Genomic DNA, 10,894 nt, shown 5'->3' with positions numbered 1-10,894 from the left:
GACGTAGTTTGCCCATAACAAACATGGCGTCTTTGGGTGTAGCATTAAATGGAAAGAAAAAAGTGACAGCTACCTCTGCTGGCTGCGCCAATTCAACATGAAATTCTAACTTACTAGTGATAAAAATATGAAATACTGTGTCATATATATATGTATATATATATATATATATGTAAAAATGCCAATACCACAGTGTAAAACTACTCTAAGTATGCTAAAAGTCCCTATATTCGAAATCTTTAAGTAAAAGTAGGCTACATAACTAGGCCTATTTCAGAATTTTATATATATATATATATATACACACACACACACACACACACACACACACACACACACACACACACACACACACACACACACACACACACACACACAATCTGGACCATATTAACCCAGAGAAAACAAAAGATTGTTTGAAACCAATTTATTCTATTTGTGAAAATATAAAAAAATGGGCGAATTCACTGCTTAAACAGAAATGGTCTAGTGGTATGTAAAAACCTGTAAACAGCATCTAATTAAAGCAAACACAAATTCATTGTATCATTTCCCCATTTTCCCCAGAGGCTTAAGTGATTTATATATTATTTTTAATATGATAAAATCATAGACAGTAGGCCTATATAATAAATAGGGTAATAAAAACGCGAATGCACCTTCCCGGCCGCCGTCGTGTCTCCGGGTGTACCCGTTAGTTTCTTGACTTTAACACTCCTGCGCAGATCCCGGTTTTTGGCTGCCTTTTCCTCGCCTGTTTTCTGGTCAACATGTCGGAGTATAATGTGGTGCCGCCACCCGGGTCCGGGGCCCCTCTCGGCGGACAGGCGGGTCTTGGGAACGGAGCTGGAGACATCAAGAAAGATGCGTTTGCGGACGCGGTGCAGCGGGCACGGCAGGTGAGGGGATGGGACAGGCAGGAAGGAGCATGTTTGGAGGGAGGGCTAGCTAAGTTAGCTTGAGGGCTAAGATTGTTGACACAGACACATAAGATTGACATTATAAATTCACACATATTTACGCTATATAAAAGACAGTTACGTGATGTCACAGCTGTCACAGATTGTTGTACATTAGCAAGATAGAATACTATGTTGACGTTACATAATACTAGCTAGCTATGTTAAGTGTTACAGCAGCCACTTCACAAAAAACATCACAAAAACAAAATAAAAAGAAAATAGAATTAAAAAGCCATATTATACACAATAACTAAGAGAGACTAAAAAAAACCTGATAATAGAGATTAAAGATTGGACCATAATGTTAACTTTAATATGTACTGTGCTGAATACACACTTTACAATACCAAGTAGATATTGCTAAAGGCTATGCAGTTTTTTGTAAGATGCTCAGTCCGATGTGTAGCTTATACACGAGTATTAATATGTAGGCAGTGGGCACACTTGAGGGGCAGAGTAGTAGTACAAACAGTGTTTTTCATAGCTTAATTGTCATGGTGAATTTTACGTTTTTTGTTTGTTTTAGATTGCAGCTAAGATCGGGGGTGATACTGGTCCTCCCATGAACAACAACACTGCATCAGATGGCTTTCCATTCACTGCACAGAAACGACAGCTGGAGGATGCAGGTATCGTGACTGCACTGCTCAGTGCGCAGTCTCCTCGATCTACTGTGGCTTGGGTTGTGCTTCATTTGTGCGTCGCTTTGGACAAAAGCGTCTGCCAAATGAATGATAATGTAAATCTTAATGACCTCTTTATTGCACGCTTAATGGTGGCTTTAGATGCAGAAGATATTCCCTGTGCAGTCCTCACAGACACAACACACACACACACACACACACACACACACACACACACACAATTACAGTAGACATCTGTTGTTTCCTCACCTGACAGATGAACCGGAGAGCAAGAAGCTGGCTGCACAGAGTGACTTAGATTCAGCCAATGCATTGTGTAAGTTCATCCCGATATTTTATGCTCTGTTTTATGTTTGCTTTTTAATGTTTAGAACTCACAGTTGACACTATTTAATATAGACTTCCAGTTGTACAGTACTCCTGTTCAAGTAGTTTGCCCTTTTACCGTTGTCTGTACATGCTTCCCGGCCCTCCTCTGTCTGCGTCTTACAGTCCATCAGTAACCCAAAACCTCTACCTTGTGCATTTTTCTCACTCTCTTTTTTTTCTGTTGATGTCCCATCTCAGCTATTGGTGCACAGCTAGCTGCTCTTGCACAACAAAGGTGAGATCTCATAGCTTTCAGTTGATTGTAATGCAGAATTATGCAGCCTTTGTATCATGGCAGTGGAGAAAAACCTAAATGTGCAAAAATGTAATTAGAAAGTCTCCTGTTGCATGATTTCTTGCCTCTTTTTCCCTCATTGTAATCCTCGCTGATGGTGTCAGGCCCGCCTACAGCACAGAGGAGTACAGTGTACCAGACAGCATGGTGGGACTCAGTGAGTGCAGCCCAACTCTGTTTTGGCACATATTGATGCTACTCTGTTTCTGCAATATAAGACACAAACAGATGCCCTGTTGAGAGTGTGACCCAACAACAACACACAGTTTGCTCTCTCTTTGTCCCCAGTTATTGGCCGTGGAGGTGAACAGATCAATAAGATTCAACAGGAGTCAGGTTGCAAGGTTCAGATAGCTCCAGGTACTGTCCGAAGTTGGTCTTATCAGTTATCTACAGTTTACATTTTTATTATAGTTTACTATTTTATTTTGGTGTTTAACTCATATGTTATATAAGTACTCTGTGTGTGTCCAGACAGCGGAGGCCTTCCAGACAGGAGAGTCTCTCTTACAGGTTCCCCAGACTCCATACAGTAAGTGTCAGGCTTTATGGAAATAGGCTCACTGTAGTTTTGTGGAAGCATCAGAAGAAATGGGTTGCCCTGCGTACTTGTGTTTCCCCAATCACAAGATTTGTCAGAAGGGAGGGCAGGGCTAGAATATATCAAATGTTTTTCAAAAAAATGTTTGGCCTAATTAAACATTTTCCAAATGATAATGCACTTTGTTTGAAGCACCATTATGTAATTCCATTTTTAAATGGGTTATCTTCTATAGTGACCTATTTCCTAATTCCTCAGTGTCACTTGCAATTATATCAGCTTAATTACATGATTTTGTATAATGGATGTGGAGTAACTGGTCATCTCGCCCCGGCTAGGAATGCCAAGGGGCTGTTGGATGAGATAGTCTCACGAGGGAGGGGTACACCCCCTTCTTCTTATCACGAGTCCACTAACGGGCAGAATGGCACGGTGCATGAGATGATGATTCCAGCTGGCAAGGCTGGTCTTGTCATTGGCAAAGGAGGCGAGACTATCAAACAGCTACAGGTATATTGCATAGCAATTGCTTTTTGCATTTTAGAAATTGTAGTTATCTTGACACTTTTGACACTTTTGCAATGTAGTATCTTTAGTTTATATATATATATATATATATATATATATATATATATATATATATATATATATATATATATATATATATATATATATTTATATATATATATTTATTTATTTTTTATTTTTTTTTAATACACCAGTAGTGTCAATCATAAACATGCACATAAACATAATCTATAATTGTGTGATGTCCCAGGAGCGTGCAGGGGTGAAGATGATCCTGATCCAGGATGCCTCTCAGGGACCCAACGTTGACAAGCCCCTGCGCATTATCGGAGAACCCTACAAAGTCCAGGTACATTTATAAAATCATCTCATCAAGTTCAACTTATGTTGAACACATTTCTATGTGTGGTGCTGAGTTGTCATGTGTTGTAATCATCATGATTGCCTTTTCAGCAAGCCCAGGAGATGGTGCAGGAGATTCTGAGGGAGAGAGACCACGGTGGCTTTAGTGAAAGAAATGATTTTGGCCCCCGAATGGGAGGAGGCATGGATGTGAGTTTGTGGGAGCAAAATTAGAAGTGGAGCTTAGTTGTCTTTGAAACAAATCCAAGTTTAAAAAAAACTTTAAAAAAAACTTCTGTTTTCCACTCAGATCCCTGTACCAAGACACTCAGTCGGTGTGGTCATCGGGCGCAATGGAGAGATGATTAAGAAAATACAGAATGATGCTGGAGTTCGGATACAGTTCAAACAAGGTAGGACCCTGTGATGACTTTCATGATCATGGTTGCATTTATAATAACTATTTATTTTGCATGAACAGCCCATTCAGGTTCTCAGTTTCAAGACAACATGAAAGTTGATGTCTGATGCCACTGATGAAGGAAAGGGCACTCATGGTCCCTCTACTTTCTTTTTTTTTGTCTTTTAATGAATGATAAATGTAAACACCACACACCAGAGCATAAACCTTATTATCCATTTTTATCCAGTTTATAGGCAGCTGCATGTACTGTAATCCTGCCTAATGATGAATGGCTACTGAATCGGGAAAATCCCTCACTGTGGTTGAAATTCTCAAATTACTATGTGAATTTTAATTCCATTTTTAATTGATACTTTTATTAATCCCCAGTGGGAAAATTAAAACCATTTTTGGTTACACTTTACTTGAAGGCATCTACATAAGAGTGACATGACACTGTCATGAACGTGTGATAAACATTATAAACATTCATAAACGTTTATGACATAACGCTTCTGTCATTAAGTCATTCAGTTTTTGTCATGTCAAGTCAGGGTTAGGGTTAGGGATCACGTGTCATGACAGTGCCATGTGTTCATGACAGTGTCATGTCACTCTTATGTAAATACCTTCAAGTAAAGTGTTACCCAATTGTTTTACTCTATTGTTAGAACACACAAATGCCTTTTCACATGAGTTTGTGTGTACAGAGCAGGTGTCATCTTGCTCTCTTTTTTTGCTTTTCTATTGAACTAACGTGCATTATTGGAAAAATGTGCCTGAGCGAGGGGTGGGCCTGCAAACAGTGGCATGACTGCAGGAAGTAGGGCTGGGCAATATATCGATATCGTGATACGAGACTAGATATCGTCTTAGATTTTGGATATGGTAATATCGTGATATGACATAAGTGTTGTCTTTTACTGGTTTTAAAGGCTGCATTACAGTAAAGTGATGTACTTTTCTGAACTTACCAGACTGTTCTAGCTGTTCTATTATTTGCCTTTACCCACTTAGACATTATGTCCACATTACTGATGATTATTTATCTAAAATATAAGTGTGAAGATATTTTGTTAAAGCACCAATTGTCAACCCTAGAATATCGCCGCAATATCGATAGAGGTATTTGGTCAAGAATATTGTGATATCTGATTTTCTCCGTATCGCCCAGCCCTAGCAGGAAGTGATGTGACTTTTTTTTGTGTGTGTTGAACAGATTTTAACCACTATGAGCAGGTAGCCTACACCTGGCTTGTGTGAGGTCTTGAGTTACAGAGTTGGGTATAGATTCTTAGCACTACAAGTGACTCTTCCACATTAGTAATGTGATTTTTTTTTTTTTTTTTTTTAAATATCAAAAATATAGCTTAATGCAGATTTAAATCTTTCTTACAGATGATGGGACTGGTCCAGATAAGATTGCTCACGTCAGTGGTCCCCCTGACCGCTGCGAGCATGCTGCCCAGATCATCAACGACCTGCTGCAGAGCATCAGGGTCAGGGAGGAGGGACAGGGGGTATGGATCACTCCTTCTCACATGCATGAACTGTCACAATGTCTACAACATGCTGTTTTCACGTGTAAATTAATAGACCCACACCCTAAAATGTAGTAAAGTATCATCTTAATCAGTCTGGGATAACAGATAATGTATGGCAGCAGGCTTGCTAGCTTTCAAGCACGTTTGCATCAGCAGTAAAATAACGTTGCTATAGTACTGAGGCTTTCTCTCCTCCGTCCAAAGGGTCCCCCAGGTCCTCCAGGCATGCCTGCAGGCAACAGGGGCCGAGGTGGGGGACAAGGCGGTTGGGGGTCCCCTGGAGGGGAAATGACCTTCTCTATTCCTGCCCACAAGTGTGGGCTAGTGATTGGCCGGGGAGGAGAGAACGTCAAGTCCATCAACCAGCAGACCGGGGCGTTTGTAGAAATCTCTCGACAGCCGCCCCCCAACGGAGACCCCAACTTCAAGCTTTTTATCATTCGGGGCTCACCGCAGCAGATCGACCACGCCAAGCAGCTCATTGAGGAGAAGATTGAGGCACCTACCATTCTAATTTGCAGTTCAGAAAGTTGACACTTTTTCTTTTCTTTTTTTTTGTTCTTCTTCATTTGATGTGTGATTATGTAATGTGTTCCAGGGTCCTCTGTGTCCTGTGGGTCAGGGGCCAGGTGGACCAGGTCCTGCTGGTCCAATGGGTCCCTTCAACCCCAACCCATACAACCCCGGGCCGCCTGGGGCACCCGGACCACCACAGTGAGTAGCTACAACTATTAAGCAGCTGTCTGTATAGCTTTGCTCTAGCATTTAAGTAAATAATGTTTCTCATCATGTCAGGGTGATGATCCTGAGAGGTTATTAATGATAAACCATTTCTTTTCTCCTCAGTGGCGGTCCTCCAGGTCCTCACCAGTACACCCCTCAGGGCTGGAGCAACACCTTCCAGCAGTGGCAGCCTCAGGCACCCCATGACCCCAGTGAGTCACCTTTGACTTCACTGCCTCTCCTGGTTTTCAGGGATACATTTTTAGTTTTTGCTCATTTTAGCACATTGACTCAAAATGCATCAACCCTACTACAGGACTTTCATCGCAGGCTATATGTTTTACTGTATACCCTCCCAGTCATTTCAGATGAGTAATGAGATTTCTTTTTCTAAATCTGGGAAGGTCAACAGGAGTACTGATGGAAATGTTGTGATTAGTTGCACTGTCTTTACCTTTAAGCAGCTCTGGCTAACCCTGTCTCTGTTTCCCCCCTGGTCTCCAAGCCCGGTCTCCAGGCCAGTAGCAGGGGCTCACCCTCACCCTATGAGGACCTCACCCCTCCACCCTGCATCTTTTCTAGGCAAGGCAGCAGCCAATGACCCCAACGCAGCCTGGGCGGCCTACTACGCTCAGTACTACCAGCAGCCATCGGGGGCTGTGCCAGCCCAGTACCCTGCTAACCCAGCTGGAGGTGCCCAAACTTCAGGGGACCAGACCCAGCCTGCACAGACGCCGGGGGGCCAGCCAGACTACACCAAGGCCTGGGAGGACTACTACAAGAAGATGGGTGAGACTGCCAAAGAACACCATCTGTAATTTTACCTGCTGTTAACTGGCATTAACATAGCTTATTGATTTCTTTATTTAATAGTGCTGACATGATTTGTTGGTTTAAACAGTCGATCTACAGAAAAATCAATCACTTTATTTTAAGGACAATTGGTTGTGCAGCAGTGAAACACAGAATACAGGAGAAAAACACAAAGTACATCATATAAATAATAATACTGAAAGCATCTCAAAGACATAATCAATTCAATACGGTCAATGAAATAATCAATCATTTGTTTTTAGTGATTTATTAAGTAAAACTGTCAACTTGTTTTGGTTTAAACTTTGTAACGTTTCATATCATACTAAATTTGTCTATTGCATTCTGAGAGAATTGTGTGCATCAACAGCATACTCAAAAATCCACCACATTTAGTATGCATTCTGGCTGGTTTTAGTCCGCTACATTTTGTCACTTGAAAGACCTACTACTTGTGGTGTCGACCAGCTCTATATGAAAAGTTTCCTGAGATAACTTGTGTTATGATTTGACAGTATAAATCAAATTAAAATTAAACTACATACTCTGAAAACTGATTAGAATTAGTATGTAGTATAGATTTGGGACACACCGAATGTTTCGTTCCGAAGGTGAACTATTGCTCGTCTTCAAGTCAAAATGAATGTAGCGATGAGCTGGGTCATGTCTCTTTTGTCGGTCAACTCCAGCCCAGGCAGGTGGCTCGGTCCCTGCGACAGCAGCTGCAGCCCCAGGAGCAGCTGGAGGAGCAGCATCCACAACGGGGGGCCAGCCGGACTACAGCGCAGCCTGGGCAGAGTACTACAGGCAGCAGGCTGCGTACTATGGACCGACAGGACAGGCCCCCGGCCAGCCAGCCACTCCCCAGCAAGGACAGGTTGGTACTGAGACTACAGCGAGGTTTTCATCGTGTTTCTGTGGTATCATTCTGTCTGCTTGTTTCCATTTTATCTGTCTGAAATTAATACAGTTTATTTTTTATAATAATAAGTTGATCTTTGAGTGATTTTCACAGAAAGGATGTGCTTCCTTCCAACCGTATTTTTAGACGCAGTGAAAGTTCATGGCAGGAGGTCTTGGGAGAGAATCGGGAAGACGGGATAAAGAATGACGACCCTGAACTTAAGGCCAGAATCTAGCCTGTTTTGTATTTCTTGTGAGGGGAAATGAAAATCTTTCTCATCACCAAACACCACCTGGACACTTTTTAATAAAAATGTGAACTGAACAAATGTTCTAGTGCTTTGCCGCTGAGGGGAGCGAGAAGACTGATAATCTCGCCATGACGGGGAAAATGGCTTCTCAATGCCTCTACATACATTTACAGTATATATGCCATTATTAACATGGAAGCCTTGAAACGCTTCAAGGCTAAATCTATCTCATCTTCCTTTTATTAACTTAAGACTTCCTATTTTTAAAGCACTTCATTCGCGCATATATATATATATATATATATATATATATATATATATATATATAAAACACACACACACACACACACACACACACACACACACACACACACACACACACACACACACACACACACACACACACACACACACACACACTGCATTTCCTGAACATAGCTATTAGGAATATAATCACATTGTGTATGTACTTAATATAAATCCTTTTTAAAGCTCATCTGATTTGCTTAGTGTTTAGATTATTTTTTTGTATGAAATTGTCACCTTTCCCTCAGCTGAGGCTTGCATGGTATTTTTTACGAGTTTTACAGTGTACAAATTAAATTCTACAGTGCTCATTCCTGCATGTGGGCTGACTAATAACTGCTGAAAGCTGCTAGAGGTAGATGACAAAACACTTCAACAGTAAGGCACCTAATAAAGAGCAGGGCCACCCTTCACCTGCAGAACGGCTTCAGTTGGTCTTCTGCTGGTGACATGCAAGTTATCTGAAAACTGATTTAATTGGGAAGGCCACATCCAGTGGTGAAACTCCCTTAATTTCAGGAAACGACAACAAACTACGAGCTAGTAAGCTACACGCTGAAAATGGTTATGAAGAAAATTTGGTTGGTGCACTAAGGCAGGCCTGCTTAGTTCTTTCGGGGAACGATTGTAAAGATTCACAAAGAAAATGTTTACGGCATTTACTATCTAACTGGGACGTTTTGGGACTGATTGGCGGGGATTTGCTATGGACAAAAAAAACACTGCAATACACTGGTAAGAGCAAATTACATTTAACCATGTATTCAGCTAATTTAAATGGCTCCCATTACTGTATTGTGTTAACAGTTAACTTCATTTAAAGCAACACTATGTAACTTTTAGCTGCAGCTGTAGTTCCAATGAGACAACCTGTAGGGCTAAAAGTTACATAGTGTTGCTTTAATATTGTATGTGGCTTGTTTTTGTTTTTTTTCCGGGGTGCAAATGTGCCACTAAAACAAGTTCCTTCCCGAGACCATTTTGCAGATCCACCTTCTTTGTGACCGGAACTTAGCGCCGCCCAAGACGATTGTGATTGGTTTAAAGAATTACAAACAACCCAAAGCGTTTTTTTTTTCTTCTCCTATCCAGGAATGTATGTGTGGAGGGGCCAGACCTTACTCCGCAGCGCTGTGGAGATAGGTCTGGCAATGCGAGACCACCAGTGTGAAGATAACTACATAAAGCAATATGTTTGGTTTATGCTGCCATGATTTAAGACTTTTCTTCGTTCAATTTATTTTTCATTGTTGTCACGCACCCATCTGCTGTTCAAGCACCTTATTTGAATCTCCATTCAGGAGACAGGAAAAGATGCTTTTTAAAAATGTGACTAGCTTGGTGTGAACTAGTAATCTTATATTGTTTGGAAAACTTAAAACGGATTGTCAGACCAAACCCATACTGTTCGTGGGCATTCACTTTGCGGCAACTGCATATCTGTCTTTGTCATGTTTGTAGTGACTTTCATGTGGAGGTTCTGTCCCCCTCTGTAGTTCATACAGCTGCAGGTTCTTCTACACTGGGGATTAGGTTACATTCACCACACATTTCAACCATGCTGTTATTATCTCAAGGTCGCAAGTGGTTGCTTTTAAGTTTATATACTTTGGTTTCAATGGATGCCAACAAGAATGCGTTTCTTTTTTCCTTCCTTTCATTGTGTATAACAGAATGAAATGTATTCTTCAAATGTGTTTCACTTTAAGATATAACGTGTATATATACATATATTCAGCAATATAAGGCTGTTGGTTTTGATTAACAGAGATGTATCAGGTATGAATCTTGTATTCTGAATGGCAGCTGTAAGCCTGCCTTTGGCAGCAGTGTTGATATTGTTAATAGATGACCACCACCAGCAGCAATACTCTGAATTAAAATGGGGCAAATGTCAGTTACTTTAAAATGTGTGTCGAACCTTTTGTTGTCTTCATGTTCTTTTACAAACAGCATGAACGTAAAGCCCACTGTCACCAGAAATAACAAAAGCACAGTTGAGAAATCCCCACCAGATGTCACTACTAGTCTTCTTTAGATCAATCAGACGGTATTGAAAAGATGAAATCCAGTTAATGCCATTTTTAAAAGATGATCTCTTTTGAAATGTATAACTGAATCAAAAATCTGTGAGGATGATCATGTGAGTCTCATATTGGCCCAACACCTTATTCAAACACTATGTTGTTTTTTTGTCATCTGTATGTGGATTAGAAATTTGACCCAAAACCTATTTGTGCCTTAACACATTAGACAAGTTGCCATGACAT

General features: G+C 40.9%; 1 protein-coding gene across 4 annotated transcripts; it reads left to right on the top strand.

The window, feature by feature from the left end:
* The first annotated feature begins 676 nt into the window (after nt 1-676).
* Nucleotides 677-8,626, top strand: LOC120574053 (far upstream element-binding protein 2-like). 4 transcript variants are annotated; one of them, XM_039824073.1, is made up of 18 exons: nt 677-899; nt 1,489-1,591; nt 1,863-1,922; nt 2,174-2,210; nt 2,375-2,427; nt 2,559-2,630; nt 2,745-2,802; nt 3,150-3,321; nt 3,590-3,688; nt 3,793-3,891; nt 3,992-4,094; nt 5,483-5,604; nt 5,833-6,126; nt 6,227-6,342; nt 6,475-6,563; nt 6,934-7,140; nt 7,854-8,041; nt 8,213-8,626. In XM_039824073.1, exons 1-18 carry the CDS (start codon nt 771-773, stop codon nt 8,219-8,221), a joined length of 2,010 nt encoding a protein of 669 aa, XP_039680007.1. In that variant the 5' UTR covers nt 677-770; the 3' UTR covers nt 8,222-8,626. The 4 variants fall into 4 exon arrangements, with proteins under 4 accessions (XP_039680007.1, XP_039680010.1, XP_039680009.1 ...); XM_039824074.1 differs by lacking the exon at nt 677-899 and having other exon boundaries at nt 1,574-1,701; XM_039824076.1 differs by lacking the exons at nt 7,854-8,041; nt 8,213-8,626 and having other exon boundaries at nt 6,857-7,069.
* Nucleotides 8,627-10,894: the final 2,268 nt, after the last annotated feature.

Source organism: Perca fluviatilis, chromosome 15 (assembly GCF_010015445.1).
Source record: "Perca fluviatilis chromosome 15, GENO_Pfluv_1.0, whole genome shotgun sequence".
Lineage (NCBI taxonomy): Eukaryota > Metazoa > Chordata > Actinopteri > Perciformes > Percidae > Perca > Perca fluviatilis.
This window is presented reverse-complemented; position numbering and strand designations above follow the sequence as displayed.

What these genes read in the sequence shown, in the direction of transcription:
- LOC120574053 (XM_039824073.1), top strand. Translation starts at nt 771, where the DNA reads ATGTCGGAGTATAATGTGGTGCCGCCACCCGGGTCCGGGGCCCCTCTC. An exon ending in ACGACAGCTGGAGGATGCAG is followed by an intron (nt 1,592 to 1,862) that starts GTATCGTGACTG and finishes CTCACCTGACAG; the next exon opens with ATGAACCGGAGAGCAAGAAG. An exon ending in AGATTCAGCCAATGCATTGT is followed by an intron (nt 1,923 to 2,173) that starts GTAAGTTCATCC and finishes GTCCCATCTCAG; the next exon opens with CTATTGGTGCACAGCTAGCT.